This window comes from Zootoca vivipara, chromosome 8 (genome assembly GCF_965207765.1).
Source record: "Zootoca vivipara chromosome 8, rZooViv2.hap1.1, whole genome shotgun sequence".
NCBI lineage: Eukaryota > Metazoa > Chordata > Lepidosauria > Squamata > Lacertidae > Zootoca > Zootoca vivipara.
Window position 1 is genome coordinate 53,328,273 of NC_142591.1, and position 25,700 is coordinate 53,353,972.

Consider the following 25,700-nt stretch of genomic DNA (forward strand, 5'->3'; position numbering starts at 1 on the left):
AGGAATAAAGGGCAGTTCTGCCCAACAAACTTCCTTGATATTTATTTGGCTTAGTACTACAGCCTAGCAAACTGACCTTTGTGTCATAAATAGTGTAGCACACTTATAACGAATGATGAATTTTAATAATCACCATTTGGGTGTTCATACAGTATTTAGAAATAGCTCCTTGAGGACATAGTAGTATTAGTAGCCCTGCTGTTTTTGGTAGAAGCAGTGTGTTCAATTTGTGTTTGTACTGTATAATGTACAGAGAGAAGGAATAAATGGACTGTCCTCCCAATAGAAGGACATAGGAAGTAACACCCAGCTAGACCTGTATTGGAACTGATGCTTCTTCACTTTTTCATAAATGATATGGGATCAAGGGAAGTGGTATGGGGACCAAGTTTGCTTAACTCAGCACTGTAAAAAATGGGGACTGTAAAGAGCTCCAAAAGGGTAACTCCAAACTGAGTGAATGAGCAATAAAACGCCAAGTGAAGCTCAGTGTAAGTGTGAAATGACACAATGGGGCAAAAAGTCATATATCTGCTTATGGGATCTGAGCTGGTGGATACTGACCAGGAAAAAGACCTTAGGATTGTGTTGCATAGCTGATCAAAACTTTTAAGTCACTCTATGGTAGGTGTGAAAAATGCACATTCCATGTTAGGCATCATTAGGAAATGAATTTAAAATAAGGCTGGCAATATTATATTGCCTTTATACAAATCCATGGGGTGAACACACTTGGGAGTATTATGTATAATTCAGTTGCTGCATCTCAAAAATTACATTGTAGAGTCAGAAAGTTCACAAAATGGTAACCAAAACTAGCAGGGGTTCATAAAGCTAGAAACCAGGGTCACCGGGTGAAACTGAATAAGGAAGGAAGTTATCCTTCCTTCACACAGTGTATTCTTCATTACAAGGTATGGTGCCGCCTATGAATTTAAATGGTTTTAAAGGGGAATTCGACAAATCCATGGAGGAAAAGGTTATTGCTGACTACAAGTCATAATGGATATATGTTGGCTGCAGTATCAGAGACAGTATATCTCTGAATACTAGTTGCTGGGGAATAGCAGCAGCAGAGGGTTATTGCTTTTGGGCACTGCTGATGGGCTTCCCATCGGCTGAGGGTGGGTGGGAATTGGACAATACCAGTAGGACAGATCCCTAATTCACCCAACCCCTGCAGGCCAACTTTGATAGATGGGCTGGCTAACCAACTGTCAGTCACCAGCTGTGATAATAACATCAGATTATTGACACTCATCAAAGTTTTAGAGTGGCAGCTAGAGCAACCTCCTCCTGAAGATGCACATTCAGCAACTATCAGCTGACTGGTGCTGGGAGCTTGCCTTGTCTCTGCTGATCAGCTGATAGGCAGTTACAGAGAGTTCCTTTGAAGTGCTTCTGGAGGAAGCATTTTGAGTGTAAATAGCTTCCTATGCAGTAGAAAAACTGCTCCGTTTAAATGGAGCATCCCCCATGCAGACAAAAACATGCTGCTTGGTGGAAGTACTTTGAATCCAAAGCACTTCCTCCAGCCCTATTAACATAAATAGTTTGTCTTCAAATTTTGACTGCTTTATTAACTACTCTTAGTGTAGAATGAACAGAAATAGACTGTCCTAAAATAATATTTAGTATTGCAATAAAAACAAGTGGTGTTGAGGAAAAAATACACACTCACAAATGATGGGACAGCTTGGCTCATTTATGATGTTTAATTTTATATGTACAAAATTAGAAAAAAATACAGCATACCGGTATAATAAATTGTATCTGCTAACATGTTGCTGGTTGGGCACACTTGGTACAATTAGAGTTCCTTTATCATTTCTAAATAACATGATTTCTTCTTTTCTGTTCTGTTGATGTCATGCTACCCTATAGGATTCTAAAATTGCTGGATAAAATATAAATTAGACATCTGAAAATTAAATATATTTCCCATTAATAAATAATTTGCTCATTAACTGTTAATAGAACAATGTTGGCAAATGCTTAAGTATTTATCACAAGCAACATAGAGTATTGTGACACTTTAAAGACTAAATTTTTAGACTGCAATTCAGTGCACTTAACTCGTTGGGGGTTACTTTTTAGTGGAGATGCATATGATTGTCCTGTTATTGCAGAATAAGCTTTCTGAGTCCAAAGCCCATTTTGTCAGATGCATGGCATGGTAAGAGGTCTAGGTAGACAGAGAAAGCTGTAGATCTGTCACAGTAGTTTGTAAGTAATTCAAATGAATTCAATAAAATAAGAAAAGTTTACACATCCTAAGGACCTAAAGCTGCCACAGAACCATCAGAATTGGCTCATTGCCTTGTGCTGGGAAGTGACAAGGCACCGCAGCGTGATAGAGCTTTCCTCTTTGCTTTGCAGAAAACACTGTTGCAGCAAAACTGTTTCATATTAGCAGGTATTCACATCTTTTCAGGGTGCTGGTCCAAGAAGATAAGCAATCAGGGCTTACCCAACTAGGGAATTAATAAATACGTAACAGCTAAAATGTGACTTTTCCCATTAGTGCACTAGGCCACCAACCCCTCTCCAGCAGCGGTAGCTAAGTATTTCACAGATAATCCACCTCTCCCCATAAAATAATTTCAAGCAAAGATAATCTTCTGAAACCAAACAGTAAGGCTAAGAAAATCATTAGTGTGTCTAAGCACAATTACTATTGTAAGGACTATGCTGCAGTTGGTGCATATTATTTTATGTATTTACTAGTTAGCCCCTTGTCAGCTTGTACAATGAAAGAATAAGTAAAAGCTGCAATCCTATATTCACTTACTTGAGAGCAAGTCCCAGTGAACCCATTGCAATTACTTCGGAGTAGACAGAAGGCTCAGAAAAAACTCCACTGAATATAACAAAGATTAATTTTATGTAAACATAAGCTTAGCCTGCAAATATATCAAAATTACTAGCTATTGTTGTATAAAAAGTTTGATCCCTCTCCAGTATCCCAAAGGCACCACAATTGAAAGTAGGTTCATGATTGATAATAAGACTACTTTGTGTATGATCAATTATTTTATGGCTATTAGTCATAACAGCTGACATCAGCTTCCGTATTTAGAGGCACCATATTTCTGAATACGATATTAAGGCAAGAAACTGAAAATGTTTAATTGCACTTTGCCACACATGGCAGCTTCTAAAGGGCATGTAGCTGGCCACTAAGAAGACCAGTGGGGTAGATGAGCCTTTGATCTGAACTTAGGCTGTTCTTATGTTTGTTTTAATCGTAAATCCAGCAGGCAATTCAATTAACATATAAGAAGCTGCAAAGTGCCTTCTAGTGGAAATATTCCCCTTCCTGTAAAATGAACGGGGAACCTGTGTCATTCATACATTACTGGACTAAATCTCCCATCATCCCTGGCCAGTGGCTGTGCTTGCTGGGGCAAATAGAAGCTGGAGTCCAGCAACATCTAGAGGACCCTAGAGGACACATTCACCACCCTTGTTGTAAAATTTCCATTTTACTTGTTCTCTTCCTTGCCTTAAGAAAGAATGCAGTAGATAAGGCATGTATTCTCCAGAAATATTATTCAGATATCAAAACATTTGACATTGGTCTAAAAGCAATTTCACATTTATCTAAGGCAAGTCTGCATGTGTAGTTGTTTGTTTCACTAACTTCTGTATTCTGAGCCAACCTCAACCCCCATTTAAATCTTCTGGAAATCACCATGAAGCTATCATTGTCGTCACCATCATCATCTTTTGGTTAATAATCAAATAACTGTGCTTCTCCCACAACATACTACTTAAACAGAGTAATACTCTGAAGATAACTTTCAGATTCCATTACGAAGTTAGTCCATTCTTGGGAAAGGGTTTCAATGGAGACAGCTTCACCACCATGTTCTTTTGGGAGAATGCTGGCTGGAAAGTGTTGTTGGAGAGTATGGACATAGTTACTCCCATGCATGTGGATCTGCAATAAGAGGAATTGTTTATAATTTTACATAATACTATTCAATAAGACAAAATTCACTCTCAGAGTATTGTACAGTTTAAGTACTATTAAGGCAAGTGGCTTAGTTAATAGGGAAACTGATGTGTACAGTCATTCATAATGACACCACTGACTGCCTGTTTCCTACTAGGCCCAATTCAAGGTGTTGTAGGTGCTGCACTCTACCTATAAGCAATGCTATTTTTCTAGAAAAAGAGGTGCTGGAGCTCACCATGAACTTCTCCCTTGTTCTCTTAGAATGGCAATGGCACCCACCTAAGAGGTGCTGGAACTGAGCTCTGGTGAGCTCTGGCTGAAACAAAAGACCTGCCTATATGACTTATGATTGCATATTACTTTTATCTGATGTTTTCAAGCTTTATTATTTGCTTCGTGATACAGATATTTTTATTGAATTATTTTGCAAACCATCCTAGGATCTGAACAGATGAAGTGCAAGTCTGTGAGCACTTACCCTGTTTCTCATATTTTAAGACATACCCATAAAATAAGCCATAGCAGGATTTTTAAGCATTCAAGGAATATAAGCCATACCCCAAAAATAAGACATAGTGATAGGCACAGCAGCAATGCTGGCCGCGGCAGGAGGAGGAGGGAAAAAATAAGACATCCCTTGAAAATAAGCCATAGTGTGTTTTTTTGAGGAAAAAATAAATATAAGACGTGTCTTATAATATGAGAAACACGGTAGAAGATGATGCTGTGATTACAAAGACCCAGCATAAGTTTCTCAAAAACAAGTCATGCCAAATTAATCTCTTTTTTTTTTTGGATAGAGTTACAAGCTTGGTGGATCATGGAAATGGAAATTTCAGGAAGGGTTTTGACAAAGTCCCCCATTATATTCTTGCAGAGAAGCTAGTAAAATGTGGCCTGGATGAGGTAACTGTTAGGTGGATTTGTAGCTGCTAAAAACTAAAGAGTGATCACTAACAGTTCCTTGTCATTCTGGTGAAAAGTGATAAGTGGGGTGCTGCAGGGTTCTGTCCTGGGCCATTGTTGTTCAATGTCTTTGTAAGTGAATTGGATGAAGGTATTGGGGTGATGCTCATCAAATTTGCAGATGACACCAACAGGCAGGTATAGCCAATGCTACTGAAGACAAAATTGGAATTCAAAATGACCTGACCAGATTGGAGCACTGTGCCCAATCCAAACTAATAAATGAATTTCAATAGGGACAAATATAAAGTTCTACAATTTAAGAAGATTATTGACAAGCTGGAACATGTGCAGAGAAGGGTGACCAAGATGATCAAGGGTCTGGAAATCAAGCCTTATGCAGAATGATTGAGGAAATAGTGTATGTTTAGCCTGGCAAAGAGGACACTGAAAGGAGATATTATAAACATCTTCAAAAATCTAAAAGGGTGTCACATGGAGGATGGAGCAAGCTTGTTTTCTCCTGCTTCAGAAGCTAGGACCTGAACCAATGGATTCAAGTTACAAGAAGGGAGATTTTGACTAAACATCAGGAATAATTTTGTGACAGTAAGAGCTGTTTGACAGTGAAATAGACTCCCTTGGGAGGTGTTGGACTCTCCTTGGAGGTTTTTAAGCAGAGGTTGGATGGTCATCTGCCATATATACTTTAGTTAAGATTCCTGCATTGCAGGGTGTTGGACTAGATGACCCTCAGGGTCCCTTCCAACTCTACAATACTAGGATTCAATGTGGAGCATCTATACAAGGGCTGTTGTTCTTGTGAAGAAGAAGAAGAAGAAGAAGAAGAAGAAGAAGAAGAAGAAGAAGAGAAGAAGAAGAAGAAGAAGAAGAAGAAGAAGAAGAAGAAGAAGAAGAAGAAGAAGAAGAAGAAGAAGAAGAGTAGTTTGGATTTGATATCCCGCTTTATCACTACCCGAAGGAGTCTCAAAGCGGCTAACAATCTCCTTTCCCCTCCTCCCCCACAACAAACACCCTGTGAGGTGGGTGGGGCTGAGAGACTTCAGAGAAGTGTGACTAGCCCAAGGTCACCCAGCAGCTGCATGTAGAGGAGCAGAGACGCGAACCCGGTTCCCCAGATTACGAGTCTACCGCTCTTAACCACTACACCACACCACTTTGGAGACAGTGGGGAATACAGTGTGGCCAACATGGGAAACATGCATGAAAATAACTTGAATGGCACCATCTCGTGGCATTTGGAACTATCGTATGAACCCACATTAATGAAATATAAAGCTTACAGGACCCTATTGGAATAAAACAGGTGTAGTCTCTTTATTTAAAAAGAAAATGTGTTGGGATAATTACAGGTAGGTAGCCGTGTTGGTCTGACATAGTCGAAACAAAATAAAAAAATTCCTTCCAGCAGCACCTTAAAGACCAACTAAGTTTTTTATTTTGGTATGAGCTTTCGTGTGCATGCACACTTCTTCAGATACCATAATGTGAATTTCATAGAAAAAGAATGAACATTCACTCACCCGTGCTTTGATCTTTTCTGAGAGGAATGTCTTAATTAGAGCAAAGACTGGGTGAAAGAGCAAAGGCTCATTAATCAAGTGGATTCCACGAACTTTTAGGGGAAAGGCATCCTGCAAAGAGAGTGAAGAGAAGCATGATAGAAGACTAGGATCTTCATATTTGAATGCCTACATTCACATGAGCAAACCTGTAAAAATGTCTTGACTACATTTGATTTTAAGCAGACGTTTTCTGACCATAGCCACCCCTGGGTTTTCAAGTACTTAGGAATGCACTTATAAAACAGTCACAATATGCCTATCTCATAAGAAAGAAAATAAATGTGGGGTTGAGAATATGCAGGAGAATATGGCCCAGTTAAGACAGATATATCTTGCCTTATTAAGCTAAGATATGCCTGTGCCTTGTGCTTAAGTACTCCATTCTCATGCTGCTCTTCCCTCCTTGGCATTCCTGGGTTAATTAATAGTAGTTTCCTCATTACACCTGAACCACCACCAACACTTTCCACCCTGAGCAGCAGGGCTTAAGAGGCAGCAGTGGATCCACATCTCTGCTGAGCCCCACAGCTCCCAGTGAGAAGTTATGTTGGCTCCCTAAGAAGGACCTGACCCACACTGCCCACTTGACCAAGTGCTAATAATACTAAATATCGGTAGTGGTGGTGTTAGTATACCTCAAGCCATCTAGAACAGCAGAATTAGACTATTAAAAACACAGGAGCTATCTAATCCTCTTATTCTCCAAAAACATTGGTATGTGAAGGCCACTATCTGCTTACGGCATAACTAAAATTTAGAACCAAAACTCACTGTGATCGCAGCAGCTATTATCCTGGCAACCGTTGGGGAGATCTGAAAGGCATGTGCGAATCTCCATCCTTGAAGATCAAAGATAACCTTGACTCCATTCCGCTGTGTTTCTAGCTCTCTCACAATGAGCTCAGATGTGATAAGACTTAAACGAAACAAATCAAATGCTGTGAATGTCTTTGGGTCCCATTTTGCTAAATGACAAAAGAGAGAAGGAGAGAGAGAGGGAGGTGGATAAAGTAAGCACTTTCCCAACAAAGGCCAATGGAACTAAAATGGCTTAAACCTGGTACTTTGGCTTAAACTGGATAGTGGACTAGGCTGCAAGAATAATGGGCAAAATACATCAGTTTGCTGATTTCTCACCTGCTTTGAAATGATGTCACTTAAATAAATGCCTAACCCTTCAAGGGCTACAACAACAACAACAACAATTTATTATTTATACCCCGCCCATCTGAAATAAAATAATCTATTAAACATTAAAAGCCTCACTAAACAGGGCTGCCTTCAAATGTCTTCTAAAAATCTGGTAGCTGTTTTTTTCTTTGACATCTGATGGGAGGGCGTTCCACCATAGCTGTCAACTTTTGGATTTGAAAATAAGGGATCAGCAGCCTCACCTGTCCCGGGGACAGTCTACGGTATATCTAACAATCCAGGACAGCAGTGGGAAACGGCGCTGGAATAAGGGAATTTCCAGCAAAAAAAGGGAAAGTTGACAGCTGTGGCTTGAAATCAGGGAGTTTCCTGCAAAAAATGGAGGGTTGGCAGCTATGCGTTCCACAGGGCGGGCGCCACCACCGAGAAGGCCCTCTGCCTGGTTCCCTGCAACTTGGCTTCTCGCAACGAGGGAACCGGCAGAAGGCCCTTGGTACTGGACCTCAGTGTCCGGGCAGAATGAAGGAGGTGGAGACGCTCCTTCAGGTATACTGGACCGAGGCCATTTAGGGCTTTAAAGGTCAGCACCCTTTGAACTGTGCTCAGAAACGTACTGGGAGCCAATGTAGATCTTTCAAGACCAGTGTTATGTGGTCTCGGCGGCCACTCCCAGTCACCAGTCTAGCTGTCGCATTCTGGATTAGTTGTAGTTTCCGGGTCACCTTCAAAGGTAGCCCCACGTAGAGCGCATTGCAGTAGTCCAAGCGGGAGATAACCAGAGCATGCACCACTCTGACGAGACAGTCTGCAGGCAGGTAAGGTCTCAGCCTGCGTACCAGATGGAGCTGATAGACAGCTGCCCTGGACACAGAACTGACCTGCGCCTCCATGGACAGCTGTGAGTCCAGAATGACTCCCAGGCTGTGCACCTGATCCTTCAGGGGCACAGTTACCCCATTCAGGACCCGGGAGTCCTCCACACCTGCCTGCCTCCTGCCCCCCACAAACAGTACTTCTGTCTTGTCAGGATTCAACCTCAATCTGTTAGCCACCATCCATCCTCCAACCGCCTCCAGGCACTCACACAGGACCTTCACCGCCTTCACTGGCTCTGATTTGAAAGAGAGGTAGAGCTGGGTATCAAAAATGCTAAGCCATTTTAACCTTCACCCCCTTTTCCCTTCTTCCTTTTTCTCAATTCCCCCTTGCACATAGACCACCCCCACTTCCATGTCTCCTCCTGTGTCCTAATTCACAGCCCACTTTGTCCATACAACCCATTATTTTTACCTTCATCTCCTTTATTCCTACCTCCTCCTTCCTACAACTCTCCCTTGCACACAGATACCCCTCCATTTACGGACTTTCTCCTGCCTTCAATTCCAGAGGCCCCTTTGCACTCACATACCCTGATGTTATATGTTACTATACCTTAAAGATGAATAGACTCTTAAGAGCAAGTCTGTCAGTTAGCTCCTTCAGTTAGAGAAGGTTTGGCTGAGTTGATGGATGTTGTTCCTGTATGGGTGTTTGATTGTTAATAAAATATTTGTTCTAAATTTCTACATTGAATCTGGAATGTCATGTTGAAGTCAACACTTAGCACCATCGTTCTGCCCGGACACTGAGGTCCAGTACCGAGGGCTTTCTGACGGTTCCCTCGTTGCGAGAAGCCAAGTTGCAGGGAACCAGGCAGAGGGCCTTCTCGGTGGTGGCGCCTGCCCTGTGGAACGCCCTCCCATCAGATGTCAAAGAGAGAAACAGCTACCAGATTTTTAGAAGACATCTGAAGGCAGCCCTGTTTAGGGAGGCTTTTAATGTTTAATTGTTTTATTTCATTTTTCTGTTGTAAGCCGCCCAGAGTGGCTGGGGAAACCCAGCCAGATGGGTGGGGTATAAATAAAATATTATTATTATTATTATTATTATTATTATTATTATTACTTCTGTAAACAACTAAATAAATTTGAGTCCTTGGAGAGTTGAGAAAATCAAATGAAAAGATTCCAAGAGCTCTGGCCAGGTAGTAGATTAATTTTTAAAAAGTTTTAAGTTGATAATAATAAGACAAATTCCAGTAGCAATCCAGTTTTTAGAAATCCAGGACAAGGCCCTGTTTAGGTTTATTCTTCATCAGCTCTAGTTTCACAGTTTCAAGGTCAAACCTAAGGTTAGAAAAACATGAATGGTACGCTTTGACCTTGAAACTATGAAACTAGAGCAGATGAAGAATAAACCGAAACAGGGCCTTTTCCTGGATTTCTGAAAACTGGATTGCTACTGGAATTTGTCCTATTATTCTCAACTTAAAACTTTCTAAAAATTAATCTACTTATGTAAACAACAACAACAACCCTCCCTTTCCCATCTATTCAGACCCCTCCCACCACTTTCCATCCTCGGAGTTTTCCTAGCTTCCTGCCATGGCCATTGCTGTTGGGAAACCTGCCTTCTCTTCTGCCTTCTCCACCCTAACTTCATGCAAATCCAAGATTCTGATGAAGTACTACAAATCCACCAGTGGGGGCTGTGAGACGAGACAACAGCCTTACAATACAAGAAGTCGGAGGCAGAGCATGCCACTTGACAGTGCTGCAAAAAGAAAAGCTACTTGCCAATTCTGTAAATGAGAACTTTGCTACCAGCTGGGTCCCTCTCCTTCAGAACTCCAAGGTAACCAGCTTTCATCAGACCAAGGACAGAGAAAGGCCGTACATCTCCAACTATTTCTGGGAATTCAGCTCTCCACTTGTGATAGTTTTTCAATAGCTGGGAAAGAAATAGCAGAAAGAGGGGGGGGGAGAGACAGTACCGCAAAGCAGTCAGTTGTAGAGTATTCTGTTACATGATTCTTATGTTTTAAAATATTACTGCCCTTCCCGCTAAGTACTGCATACTGTACTTTTATCTCAGTTAATTTCACAAACTGTGTATTTTAACATTCAGACTGGTTTCCTTTTGTTGCAATTAATCTCCTGTAACACTAGACTTGACCATAGATAGCTCAGTCGATTAGAGTGTGATGCTGATAATGCCAAGGTTGCAGGTTTAATCCCTGTGGGGCAATGAGGTAGCAAGGAGTCTGGATTTTAATCCCTACTCAGAGATGAGGCTCACAGGTTGACCCTGTACCATTCAATATACAGCATCTCAAGCTAACCTGCCTCACATGGTTGCTGTGAGGGGGGTGGGGAAGCAGGCACTCGTGTTCATTGCCTTGAACTCGATGGGAGGAAGAGCAGTGCACAATTGTGACAGAAAGTATAAGCTTCCAAAACAGTACCAGTACAGTATAAGGTTTCCAACCCAGCCTTCACCATAAGGGTATATAATCATGCAATTGAAAACAAGTAAAACTTGCTTAGGTAAAGGTAAAGGGACCCCTGACCATTAGGTCCAGTCGTGACCGACTCTGGGGTTGCGCGCTCATCTCGCATTATTGGCTGAGGGAGCCGGCGTACAGCTTCCAGGTCATGTGGCCAGCATGACAAAGCCGCTTCTGGCAAACCAGAACAGCACATGGAAACACCGTTTACCTTCCCGCTGTAGCGGTCCCTATTTATCTACTTGCATTTTGACGTGCTTTCGAACTGCTAGGTTGACAGGAGCTGGGACCAAGCAACGGGAGCTCACCCCGTCACAGGGATTCGAAGCGCCAACCTTCTGATCAGCAAGCCCTAGACTCTGTGGTTTAACCCACAGTGCCACCTGGGTCCCTCATAAAAAAAAACTTGCTTACAAGTATACAATTTTAATGCAAAACAAGTATACAAGGTTAAGAAGCAAAACAATTTCAAACAAAAGCAGCTCGGTGTGGGTCAAACAAAGCAGCAGAGGCGTGGGTCCCACAATTATTAACACGGTCACTCAGGCCGAATCCTGTGCTCGTTTACCTTGGAGTAAACCCCACTGGATCCTATTTACATCTGAATAAGCATGTAAAGAAATCACTGAAACCACGCATGTGGGTTGTATGCAAAGAAGACATGCATCCCATGAGTGCAAAAACTTCTGCCTGCACAACGAGACTTCCCTTTTCCCAAATCCCTGGAAGGTTGGGGGAACCCTCAGAAACAGACTGGGAGGTGTGGAAGACAAGGGAAGAAAAATCCTGTTGTGCAGGTGAAAGTCTTTGTGCTGATGGGATGATTTCATTGGATTCAAGCCTAGATTTTTTTCTACACACCACCAATAAACATTGCAGATAGCAATACAGTAAGACTGTCAAGCACTATAGATATTTTTCTGGTTGCTAGCCTGGTTCTTTTTGGAGGAAAAGAAAACAGATCCTTTCCCCACTGGTACTGTATTCAGAACAAGATAGAATTCAGGAGCACTACATAGCTATTATCCAACCAGAACATGATTTTTACATAAGTCTTGTTGAACAGGAATCTTACTTGGAAAATAATTGCTGCTTAATAGGTTACACTCAGTAGGTAAACAAGGAAATATCCAGAGTTTATTTTAAGACTTATCCTGGTAGATGAAGCAACCTTTCAATTACTTACTATTCTTCTGTCAACAATTCATTTCTTTTTCTTTCTTGTAAATGCAAAATAATAATACAAGTTTTCTCCTTCATTTTTTGGTCCCATTATCAAATATGTACGAATTGGCTCACTTTCATTAAGAACAAAGCTTCCAAGGAATGATTTGCTGATATCTGAATGCACTTGCCCCATGATCAACATGAAGTAAGTCCCTTTCGGCAATTATTCTGTAATATGGAGCAGTTTTTGATACCTTCAGAACTACGTTAAGTAGCTAAACGTGCTGAATAAAGAAGCTACAGTCAGGGCAGTCTCGAGCAGGTCGGGCGCCCTGGCGCTGAGGCGCGGAGATCGCTCCGGCGCCTCCCGCCCTCGCAGCGCGCAGCACGGCTTCCGCGTGGCTTCGTCATGCAGCACCCCACACCAGCGGGACTCTACCTAGAGCCGGCCCTGGCTACAGTAAATGTACAACTGTGAAGAAGTGCCTGGAAAGAATGAAGAAATGAGCCAAGCTTCTCTTTTAACAGAGAAATCCAACATCTTCTTTCTACACTCTCACCTAATGAATACATTTAGGCAGATGGTCTTATCTTGCATTCATATCAGTGTATGTACAACCTATAATTTCATTCGAGTTTTGCTTTCATTGTTCTGAAACAGTATCTGCATGTTTCCTGTACATGCATACTTCTTACACTGGGACTGAGGACTTTGCTTATGGATTTTCACAATTGTACCAAACACCCGCAAACAAATCTAATTCACGTCACTCAGACCATCTGTAGAGTGATCTCATGATTCTTAGCCATCAACACAGTTATTATAAGGCATTTTCATTTACCAATTAAAGCAGGAATCACAAATTCCCAGGGCTCAAAAGATAAATTAATGTATAGCTTTAAAGGTTTCTGTGCTTCTCATATGAGAAATTATTTATCCACATTAATCAACCTTAGGCTTTCAACCAGAGAATTTTGGGTTGAAAAAGTCTAGCCTCAAAGTTTGTTCCCAAATGTTCCCAAATTCTTATGAACTTTGAATGGATATTTCTCAATGCTTAATTCTTAGCCTTTCTCCCATTTTCAACAGGATGCTTGTTTTTCTAATAACACTTTAGTGTTGCAACATAATCCTCTTTATTTTGAATAAACACTTACGGCAAAGGAAACAGATTTGTTAAGTTTAATGCAGAAGCATAAACAAGCACCATGATTCCTTATCTCTGGATTGTGCCAAGCTCCTAAACCAGGAATACTGTATCACACTGAACTAAGATTGTGTATATATTGCAGGGGTACCATGGCCAAACTGGCCCTCCAGCTGTTTTGGGACTACAACTCCCATCATCCCTAGCTAACAGGACCAGGGGTCAGGGATTATGGGAATTGTAGTCTCAAAACACCTGGAGGGCCAAGTTTGGCCATCACTGACCTAAGCCATATCTTCCCAAGTGCTTCCACTGATGTGAAGTACCTTGAGTTGAAGCAGCATGGGAAGGAAACTGATCAGCCAGATCAGGAGGAACCCTTGTGGACCATTAATGGCAAGGGGAAGGCATAAAAGGAAGGGTCAAAAGGTAGGAAATGTGCACAACAGGGGATGGAGTTGGTGGGTGGGTGTAGTCCAACAGGAGTCAGAGCCAAAAGAAGAAAAGGCTGACAATTGGTATTGGCAGCAGAGTTGTACCGAGGCTGAAGTTAGCCAAACCCACACAAGCAGCTGTTGTGGGAAGCCCAGACCCTACCTGGGAGTATGTACTTGGAGCAGAGATCTAGAAACAGATTGCCCTGAGAGATTAAGAGAGTAGAGATGATCTTGTGTCTATTTCACCAGGCATATTCATGGAGAACTTATTCATTCATTTATACAAATGTTTTGCGCAAAACTGCTTTTGTACAAAACTGCTGCATTAAAAATAAATTTGGCCTATTTACAATTACCCTATTTGCCATGGTTACTGTCATCTATCTATAGGGCCAATTGGTATTTCAAGATTCCTTACTAGCCAGAGTTCTGAAGGAAATCCTTTCTTGAAGGCAGTATTTCTTCTTTTCCACCTTTGACACCGAGGGTTGTCTCTGAGTAATGTCACTCACTTGAAGTTGTTTTCTAATGCTGTTAATATCTATCTATCTATCTATCTATCTATCTATCTATCTATCTATCTATCTATCTATGCAAAGTATGGGTACTATGAATGTTGCCTTCCTCAATTACAAAGCCGTTTCTATCTTTGCCATTTCTCAAATACTCAGAGGAAAGCTCCTAGATGCAATAGTGATAATAGATTTTCTGTCACAGCCACAGCAGTAAAGGATGCTGGCACACTTGCATGCATTATTGATCCAGTGAGGAGTTAGGCTGGAGACCAAATGTATCACTTTGCTAGGATCCCCATAACAGTATGAATAAATGTTGCCATTTGTAGCAAAGTATTAGTTGTATCACTTGTTCTATTCTGACTGTGAATCAATAACTGCACAAAAGGAGTGCAGGAGTGGCGTTTGCAAGGCAAGCAACTAACTAACATCAACTGACTCAGGAGTAAGTATACTGTAATTTATTACCTTGATATAACTCAAGTGGTGCAACCGTGTGGTTTTTCCTCCTCTATCATATAACGAAAGCACACACCCCAAGTGAGTAGATAATCTTGCATGATGGAGACTCCCAAGGCTTTAAAACAACAACACTGTTGGGAGGAAGCCAACAGTTCTATGCTCCCCATCAGACCAGCTTCATATAACTCAAAAGTTGTGCTTGCTCGCAATATTTTAGGTTACCAGAGATCCTTAAGTTGCCAAGGATCTGAGACTAGTGCACAGGAGATGTTCTTTCTGATGGGCCACTGGAAGTAAAGGAGGTCAGTAGATGGCCTTCCAGCTGCTTCTCTAGCCCACAATGCATCAACAAACACCCTCATCCTGGAGCTCTTCCATCAAAGACTTATGGGAGGTAAGTTGACAGCAAGTTTCTTCCTACAAGCACCAGAAAGGGTCTGGATGATGATGAAGAAGAAAGGAGGGGTGGTGGGATGAGAGAGAGGTCACATGGGTTTGAGGGGCAGAACAGAGGGGGAAAGTGATGAGAGTACTCATTTCCCTTCTGTACTCCTCTTGTGAGTATATGAATGCATACATGTGAGGAGAAATGGATTTGTGTGTGTGTGCATGTGAAAGGGAGTGTAAAGGTGGGGTTCCATACCTGTTAAATGATGGTGTTATATATGCATGCTAACATGTGGGGGAAATGTTTGCATGTGTGCTATGAGGTTTTCTGCAATCAAGCATTATATAAATTTTATGAAATAAAACAAATCAACACACGGGCATCTGTGAATCAGCAAGAGCCCTCTTCCTTCCTGTGCCCCAATTCCCTGTACATTTTTCCTAGGATGAGAGAGAATCAGATAGCCTTGCATTGTTGATTCATGAATGGCACTGCAAACAGACATCAAATAAACTCTTTGTGCTTTTATATTATTGGAAATGCATTTATATTATCACCAGAAGCTTAAAAGACAATACTGTATGGGTTTTCTGCTGAGCCATTCGGATCCTATATCCTTCTACAGTACTGAGGATATATTCACCTAGCCACTTCATGGTCTGAAGATCACTGTTTCCTTTCTTTTTGCTTTCCTCTGTGCCTTACCCACTGGCAGCATGACTTACAAATTTTAAAAAGATACGCAAACATCTTTATTCCTTCTTCAGTTGTGCATTAGCATACATGGCATTAACATGAGTCCATGTTTTATTCATGACAAAGGGAGGTGCTTAATCTCCTGAATAATCCCTGAAAATTTGTCTTTCCTTACAGCAGAGAAAGGGATGTAATTCAGTGGTAGAGTATCAGTGCTGCACATCCCAAAGTCCAAGGTCCAATCCTCAGCTTATCCAGGTACATCTGGCATAGACCCCAATCTGAAATCCTGAAGAACTGCTGATAATAAGTGAAAACAATACTGAGCTAGTCACTGTAGTAGATAATGGTCTGACTCAATAGAAGACAGCTTTCTATGTTACTATTCTCTGCACCAAGAACCTGCAACTGCACAAACCTGTGTGTGTGTGTGTGTGTGTGTGTGTGTGTGTGTAACTAGTTTTCCAACATACCCCCAATAATAGCCAAATTATAACAATAACAATTAATCCCCAAAATGGCAGTCAACTTCCAATTAATACATTTTAGTTAAAGTGGCTCCCCGCATGGTGGTTTGGGTGCATTTCTGATCTTAAATCACTGCATTCCATAATCTTAATGTCAGTTACTTTTCAGTTATAATAATAATCCCTTAGTCAACAGCCACATAATTAATGATTTCTATTCATGATGTTACAATATATAAATTTATAAAGCTTCAAGTGAGGAACTCAGACTATTATCTTTATTCTGTCCTGTGTGTGAAAACTGTTACGTCCATGGAGATTCCTTCTGTCCATATACTGTATGGTGTTGTCTCTTTCACTTCTCAGCTGTTGTTTAACACCAAACATTAAAAACTTCCCTAAACAGGGCTGCCTTCAGATGTCTTCTAAAAGTCAGATAGCTGTTTATTTCCTTGACATCTGAAGAGAGGGTGTTCCACAGGGAGGGTGCCACTACCGAGAAGGCCCTCTGCCTGGTTCCCTGTAACTTCACTTCTTGGGGTGAGGGAACCAGCAGAAGATCCTCGGAGGAGGACCTCAGTGTCCGGGCTGAGCAATGGGAATGAAGATGCTCCTTCAGGTATACTGGAGCTTCAACTGCTCTGTCACTTCCCTCTCTTTTCTTTGCAATATGATGTGACATTGGGCTGCCCCATCACCAACATCTAATGATATGTTGCTGTTGGTAGGGCAATGTGCAAGAGCAATGATATTGCATCACACACACTGTGTTATAACGGCAAACAGAGAAGGGATGAAGAGTGACAGCAGCTCCATATTTGTTTAGAAGATATGTTACGTGAAGTTCTGTGATTGTAACACGGCAAATGCTTTCCCACCCCTTTCAGAAAGCAGCCACAGGGTTGTGTAGGTATGTGGGTGTGTGAGACAGAAATATGAAAACAAGATTAGGACAAGTACCCACTAGTTGTACCCACAAGTACCTGTTCTCACAGTGGCTGGCTATATCCCCATGGGAAACCCATAAGTAGGATGGGAGAACACAGTGTTCTCTCCCAGTGGCAGAGGAAGCGGGCGGGGTGTGTGGTCTGCCCCAGGTGTCATTACTGTGGGGGTGGGGGTGAGAAACTGAGTTTTTTTTTTAAAAAAGGGTTCACAAAACTTTTTAGGAGTGGCGTGTTGGCTTAGGCGCCTGAAATGGCAGTGTGGGACTTGTGTCTGCCTACTGCCTCTCCCTCAGCCGCCCTACAGCTGAGTGGGAGGTGGCGGAGAGGCTCCAAGTGTCGGAGAGGCTCGCCCCGACCCATTGGCGGATCGCCCTACCCTTGGCTGCAGAACACATGCCTGCACCAGGCACCCAAGCAGCTAGCTATGCCACTGTTCTCTCCACTTGGGATTCCCAGCAACTGGTACTTAGGGGCATACTGCCTCCAACAGCAGAGGCAGAACATCTCAACAGCTTCTAGCCATAATGGCTACCATTATCCTCCATGCATTTATCTAATTATCTTTTAAAGGTGGTGACTATAACTACATCTTTGATCAGGAGCAGTGTGTGTGTGTATTAGCCCTTTGCAGTGCTTTTTTTTTCTGCGGGAGACGCAGGGGTACGCATACCCCTAAACATTTTGTGAATCTTCATACTTTTGTCCATTTACTGTATTTATTTCCCCCAATTTGAACTATAAAATGGTGATTTTCTTGAGTCAAAAGGAGAATACTCCTAAACATTTTTTTTAGAAAAAAAGCACTGGTCCTTTGTCCCCATATAAAATCCGTGAATTAAAGCAGATGCACCAGAGGAACTGCTAGCATATTAGTATCCTACCTACTGCTTGCTTCAGATTGCTTTTGTTTTTTTACTGCTTCTTGCCATACTGAGAAGAACAGGCATTATCACGGATGTTTTTACAAACACAAAAAGGTACAGAAAGAATACAAAAAAGGTAAGAAAAATAGGCAATTCTAAACAGTATCCTGAAATAAAAAGTCCCTTAAAAAGAAGTGCACATGGAGGGGGGGGAATCACATTAACTGGAAAAATACATAAAGTTGAAAGGTTCTAGCCAATACTGTAATTAGGGTCCAAAGACAGATGCAATAATCTATGAATGAGGAAATATGTTTTACAATATCATGTCTCTGGAGTTTTATATGCAGACATAAAGGTGTGAGCTTCAGGACAAATGAACAATCCAAAAGAGACCAGTGGACTCACTGGGCTTTATAGGACAAACTTTGGTTTATGTGCTGCACACAACATGGAATTCTTTATGTGATGCTGTGCATCCAATGCCATATATTTTGTGTGTGTGTGATGTACAGAATCTTTGGGAACTATTTTTTCACTATGTGACCTTTTTTTAAGGACTTGTCTTCTTAAAACAAGTATTTTACTGCCCCTCAAGAATAGTAACCGTAAGCAGAAACTGTGCAAAGGAAAAATATACCATCAATTTATTTCATTCTAATATTTAGCAGGCGTATCTCAGCGTGGTGTGTTTCCAGGGGCAGCCCACCCATGAGGGCAGGTGAGGCAACCAACTCAGGCCACAGGGTTCACAGGGGCAGCAGATCTCAATATTAGTCTTTCTCCTCCCCCCCCCCCACCCTTAGTCCTGATGTAGAACTTCACTCATCCCTTCTTCCCTGGCCAGGGAAGGTTGGCCTCCGTTACCAAAATGTCCTGTGTGTTTGTAACAAGGTGCCTATGAATATTAAGTCAATGATGTTAAATAACTTTAGTGTCCATCCTTAAGCTTGTATGGTAGGAAGCCCCAGAGTTGGGGTGGGGTTGGGGGATGTGGAGCCCAAAGCTCCCATGGAAAGCTGCTTTAACTAAAGGTGCTCCTAAATATCCTGAAGTATTATTGCATGTGCATACAGGGCTGTTTCCAAGAGCTGTTCTAAGAGCTACCTGTACTTTGAATTGCAATGTGATGCTTGTTTCTGATGTGTCCTAAAGCCCTCTCCATATCCTGCCACATTTCAGCCTGGCTATGCACATTACACAGAAGTGCAACTGACCCATGTCCTCTTCTTATGCTTTGCAGTGTGCATACTGATTCTCTGCCAGCACCTCGCTTGTTGTGGTGAGATGCATGCTGTAGTCACAACTGAAGCTCAGGCATCTTAAGAAAGCGTGGTAGTGCTGCATTCTTAGGCAAGGTGGGACTGAGTCCCTGATATGTGTGTATTGAAAAGCAGCGTGAGCCAGGTAGGTTTATCCGCGCGCGCTCAGCCGGCATCCCCCGCCGCCCGGGTGGGTTAGACGCGCCTACCGTGCACGCGCCCGCGCGCTCCCTTTACCTTCCACGCCAGGTCGCCGTCGAAATCCCGAGCTCGCAAGAAGCGGACCAGGAAGGCTTCCGACAGGGACCAGGGCGAAGGCTGGACATTCTCCTCCTGGGCTCGGCGCCTCAGCGCGACCACGGCGGCCCTCACGACCGGGGAGCCGTCGGGCAGCTCGTTGAGGTTCTCTTTCAGGGCGCGCGGCTCGTCTTGACTCATGGCGCGACCTCCCCGCCGACTCCCTCGCTCGCCTCGGCCTGCCGCGGCTGCAACTGAGGGACGAGCGAGGGCTTCCCATGGCCCCGCTCCTCCGGCCCCATTACATAATAACGAGGGCGAGGTGTGCCTGGCGCGCCTGCCAAATTGGCGGCCCAGCCCGCTGCCAAGCAAACCGCCGAGTCTGCGCCGCGCCTCCCCATGGCAAGCAGTGAAGAAGCCGCCGCTTTCCTGGCAGCCTTCGCCCACTCGGCTCCGGGCCAGGCTGCCTCGACTCCTGCGCCTCCCCAGGCGCAACGGATGAGGGTCCCCCGGGCTGGCGTAACATATCGTGAAGCACTGTGGGCGGAGAAGGGACAAGGAGAACTCAAGCCCGGCTCCCCCGTGAGAACCTCGTGGGCCACCGAGCGCAACCTTGGTTCCTTGTCAACCTCCTTACCACGTACACAGCTAATATAGGACCAAACCACCGGGGCCCTGGATTGGAGGGGTGTGCGCATGGCTTCTAGCTTATATTCAAGACGGTTAAGGGAAGAGTTCAAAATGAAATACGAGTTGGTCGGGGTCACCGGGATTTCATTTCCCTTTCCTCAAGAAACAAGGCTCACGCAGTCACGGTCCCCAGCCCTGTAGCAAATGAGTGCCTCTACCCGCTAAAGCCCACTTCCATCTAGGACGTTCATTGACAGGGGGAGAGGGAGAGAGAGAGACACGCCCGGTACTTCTCCCTGTACACAATAAGCATGGGATGAGGAAAAACATCCAAACACCTGTTCAGCTGTAATAAAGACTAAAAGAGCAATCAGCCATGCTGAGTGTCCTACTTATGAGCAAGGTGATTAAAGAGTGGAATGTCCCCACACAACTTTTCAGGGCTAAAGGTGGGTATTAATTAGGCTAATTCACTAGTCAGTGCTTCCTTAAACCATTTTAAAGTAGCCTTGTGCTGATTTCAACACTAGTTGAATTTAGAATACAGCAGGCGTACCCAAACTCGGCCCTCTAGATGTTTTGGGACTACAATTCCCATCATCCCTGACCACTGGTCCTGTTAGCTAGGGATGATGGGAGTTGTAGTCCCAAAACATCTGGAGGGCCGAGTTTGGGGATGCCTGGAATACAGATACTGTACAGAACAAAGTGTTGTAAACAAAATCTGCCCTTATAGAGTCCTTTGTAGGTTATCCATCGGTAGGAGAAAAAAAAAAACAGAGGCCAACCAGAGAATATTGAGAAGCAAAGCAGCTGGTAATCCTGATCTTTATTGAACTGTTGCAACAGGGTGCCCCCTCACAGGCAGGAGAAAGGAGGAGGACCCAGAACAAAGGTTTGCCTGCCCTTATATAGACATTTTGAAATTCCCTGCTCTGGAGCTCAAGACCACCCCCCAGATACATCATACATACATCACAGAAGGGGCGGTCTACAACAGAAATCTGAGTGTGTTGTTTATCTCCTGTCTGGCAGGTTACCTATTAATGGTCACTTGATTGGATTACCTGGGGAGGCTGGCCAGTCTTTTTGTAATGATAAAAACTTAGTTCCTGAACCAGGTCACAGGCTCACCATATTCATACACAGACATCCTTGAGACAGGATTTGTGAACGAAAAGACAATGGGGTGGCTTTTCCATTTTCCTTCAGAGAAATATTTGCAGAGAAATATTTTTCTTGCCCCCTTCATGGATCAATGCCTTGTCGTGGCGAAGGGGCTTGAATAACTCAGAGAAGCTATGAGCTATGCCATGCAGGGCCACCCAAGATGGACAGGTCATAGTGGAGAGTTTTGACTAAACGTGATCCACCTGGAGAAGGAACTGGCAAGCCACTCCAGTATCCCTGCCAAGAAAACTCTATGGACAAAGACAACAGGCATATAAAAGTTATGACGCTGGAAGATGAGCCCCTCAGGTCGGAAGGCGTCCAACATGCTACTGAGGAAGAGCGGAGGACAAGTACAAGTAGATTCAGAGCTGATGAAGCGGCTGGGCCAAAGCCGAAAGGACGCTCAGTTGCGGATATGCCTGGAAGCGAAAGGAAAGTCCGATGCTGTAAAGAAAAATATTGCATAGGAACCTGGAATGTAAGAACCATGAATGGAGGTAAGCTGGATGTGGTCAAAAATGAGATGACAAGAATAAATATCGACATCCTGGGCATCAGTGAACTAAAATGGAAGGGAATGGGCGAATTCAGTTCGGGTGACTATCATATCTACTACTGTGGGCAAGAATCCTGTAGTAGAAATGGAGTGGCCCTCATAGTCAACAAAAGAGTGGCAAAAGCTGTAATGGGATGCAATCTCAAAAATGACAGAATGATCTCGATACGAATCCAAGGCAGACCTTTTAACATCACAGTAATCCAAGTTTATGCACCAACTACCGGAGCTGAAGAAAGTGAAATTGACCAATTCTATGAAGACCTACAACACCTTCTAGAAATGACACCAAAGAAGGATGTTCTTCTCATTACAGGGGATTGGAATGCTAAAGTAGGGAATCAAGAGATAAAAGGAACAACTGGCAAGTTTGGCCTTGGAGTTCAAAATGAAGCAGGGCAAAGGCTAATAGAGTTCTGTCAAGAGAACAAGCTGGTCATCACAAACACTCTCTTCCAACAACACAAGAGACGACTCTACACATGGATATCACCAAATGGGCAGCATCGAAATCAGATTGATTATATTCTCTGCAGCCAAAGATGGAGAAGCTCTATACAATCAGCAAAAACAAGACCTGGAGCTGACTGTAACTCAGATCATCAGCTTCTTATAGCAAAATTCCAGCTTAAACTGAAGAAAGTAGGAAAAACCACTGGGCCAGTAAGATACAATCTGAATTAAATCCCTTATGAATACACAGTGGAAGTGAGGAACAGGTTTAAGGATTTAGATTTGGTGGACAGAGTGCCTGAAGAACTATGGATGGAGGCTCGTAACATTATACAGGAGGCAGCAACGAAAACCATCCCAAGGAAAAGGAAATGCAAGAAAGCAAAATGGCTGTCCAACGAGGCCTTACAAATAGCGGAGGAGAGGAGGCAAGCAAAATGCAAGGGAGATAGGGAAAGATACAGGAAACTGAATGCAGATTTCCAAAAAAGAGCAAGGAGAGACAAGAGGGTCTTCTTAAATGAGCAATGCAAAGAAATAGAGGAAAACAATAGAATGGGGAAAACCAGAGATCTGTTCAAGAAAATTGGAGATATGAAAGGAAAATTTCGTACAAAGATTACCATAATCAAGGACAAAAGTGGTAAGGACCTAACAGAAGCAGAAGACATCAAGAAGAGGTGGCAAGAATACACAGAGGAATTATACCAGAAAGACATGGAGGTTTCGTACACCCCAGGTAGTGTGGTTGCTGACCTTGAGCCAGACATCTTGGAGAGTGAAGTCAAATGGGCCTTAGAAAGCACTGCTAATAACAAGGCCAGTGGAAGTGATGATATTCCAGCTGAACTATTTAAAATTTTAAAAGATGATGCTGTTAAGGTGCTACACCCAATATGCCAGCAAGTTTGGAAAACTCAGCAATGGCCAGAGGATTGGAGAAGATCAGTCTACATCCCAATTCCAAAGAAGGGCAGTGCCAAAGAATGCTCCAACTACCGCACAATTGCGCTCATTTCACACGCTAGCAAGGTTATGCTTAAAATTCTACAAGGCAGCCTTAGGCAGTATGTGGACCGAGAACTCCCAGAAGTGCAAGCTGGATTTCGAAAGGGCAGAGGAACCAGAGACCAAATAGCAAACATGCGCTGGATTATGGAGAAAGCTAGAGAGTTCCAGAAAAACGTCTACTTCTGCTTCATTGACTATGCAAAAGCCTTTGACTGTGTCGACCACAGCAAACTTTGGCAAGTTCTTAAAGAAATGGGAGTGCCTGATCACCTCATCTGTCTCCTGAGAAATCTCTATGTGGGACAAGAAGCTACAGTTAGAACTGGATATGGAACAACTGATTGGTTCAAAATTGGGAAAGGAGTACGACAAGGTTGTATATTGTCTCCCTGCTTATTTAACTTATATGCAGAATTCATCATGCGAAAGGCTGGACTAGATGAATCCCAAGCCGGAATTAAGATTGCCGGAAGAAATATCAACAACCTCAGATATGCAGATGACACAACCTTGATGGCAGAAAGCGAGGAGGAATTAAAGAACCTTTTAATGAGGGTGAAAGAGGAGAGCGCAAAATATGGTCTGAAGCTCAACATCAAAAAAACCAAGATCATGGCCACTGGTCCCATCACCTCCTGGCAAATAGAAGGGGAAGAAATGGAGGCAGTGAGAGATTTTACCTTCTTGGGCTCCTTGATCACTGCAGATGGTGACAGCAGTCACGAAATTAAAAGACGCCTGCTTCTTGGGAGAAAAGCAATGACAAACCTAGACAGCATCTTAAAAAGCAGAGACATCACCTTGCCGACAAAGGTCCGTATAGTTAAAGCTATGGTTCTCCCAGTAGTGATGTATGGAAGTGAGAGCTGGACCATAAAGAAGGCTGATCGCCGAAGAATTGATGCTTTTGAATTATGGTGCTGGAAGAGACTCTTGAGAGTCCCATGGACTGCAAGAAGATCAAACCTATCCATTCTTAAGGAAATCAGCCCTGAGTGCTCCCTGGAAGGACAGATCGTGAAGCTGCGGCTCCAATACTTTGGCCACCTCATGAGAAGAGAAGAATCCTTGGAAAAGACCCTGATGTTGGGAAAGATTGAGGGCACTAGGAGAAGGGGACATCAGAGGACAAGATGGTTGGACAGTGTTCTCGAAGCTACGAACATGAGTTTGACCAAACTGCGGGAGGCAGTGCAAGACAGGAGTGCCTGGCGTGCTATGGTCCATGGGGTCACGAAGAGTCGGACACGACTAAACGACTAAACAACAACAACATTTTTCTTGCAGAGAAATATTTGAGGTCAATTTGGGAGGGACAAAATGGTTTCAGGACTTTTTCTGTGGGGTTTCAGACATGTGGTTTATATATTTATGTACGTGTTTGCTTTGTACATTTATGAACATTTATTATAGATCTAAGACCTTAAAATTCTTATAACAATCGTAAAACAAAAGACCTAATTGTGTTTGCCACTGAAGCCACCACAGAATGTCACTTGGCTCTGAAAGCCTTTGTTACTCCCCATCAGGGACATGGGTTTTTGGGAAATTTTTCAGTTTGTAATGGGAAATTCTCTTATGCCCTAGAGTAGGCATGGCGGAAAGTGTCTCATGCTATATTCATTTTATTTACTACATGTATATACTACCTTTCCTCCAAGGAGTTCAAAAGGAAGCAGGATAGTTCCCCAGCTCTGTGTGCTAGGTTTTACAAAGCCAAGTGACAATGTATTCTAGTAAAGCCTCTGTAGTGGTTTTATTAGTTCAACCAGGTTCTGAGTGCTCTGCCTCTGTTAGAATATTTACTCCATTTAATTGTGTGATGTGTCCTTTTTAGTTTAAATGTTTAGTTTTGACCATATCCTGCCCTTATGTAATGTCTTATGTATATAGACCCTGGCCTTTAGATTTAGATTTATAATTTGCCAGCTTTTTAGGCTCCGAGATTCGTATTGTTAATCTAAAGCTGCAAGCCTGTGCATTCTTCTTTAGGAGCAAGCCCTATTGAATGCTGATATTTACTTCTAGTAAACACAAATAGGATTGGGCTTCATCTTGGTTACATCCAAACTGCTGAACTGAAATCACCTGAGGAGAAACTGGTTTGAATTCTAGTACTTTCATCTGATGGATTTATGGTTAAGATTCACCAGAAACTAATTAAATGGAAACAAAATAAAAAAATTCCTTCCAGTAGCACCTTAGAGACCAACTAAGTTTGTTATTGGTATGAGCTTTTGTGTGCATGCACACTTCTTCAGTATCTGCATGCGAAAGTTCATACCAATGACAAACTTAGTTGGTCTCTAAGGTGCTACTGGAAGGAATTTTTAAATTTTGTTTCGACTATGTCAGACC

General features: G+C 42.8%; 1 protein-coding gene across 2 annotated transcripts; it reads right to left on the bottom strand.

Annotated features, from left to right (window-relative positions):
• Nucleotides 1-1,696: 1,696 nt before the first annotated feature.
• On the bottom strand, nt 1,697-20,180 carry TTPA (alpha tocopherol transfer protein). 2 transcript variants are annotated; one of them, XM_088676318.1, is made up of 6 exons: nt 19,520-19,771; nt 15,919-16,043; nt 10,221-10,374; nt 7,225-7,418; nt 6,412-6,522; nt 1,697-3,943 (listed from the first exon to the last, which is right to left on the bottom strand). In XM_088676318.1, exons 2-6 carry the CDS (start codon nt 15,964-15,966, stop codon nt 3,770-3,772), a joined length of 681 nt encoding a protein of 226 aa, XP_088532444.1. In that variant the 5' UTR covers nt 15,967-16,043; nt 19,520-19,771; the 3' UTR covers nt 1,697-3,769. The 2 variants fall into 2 exon arrangements, with proteins under 2 accessions (XP_088532444.1, XP_034982141.1); XM_035126250.3 differs by lacking the exon at nt 15,919-16,043 and having other exon boundaries at nt 19,520-20,180.
• Nucleotides 20,181-25,700: the final 5,520 nt, after the last annotated feature.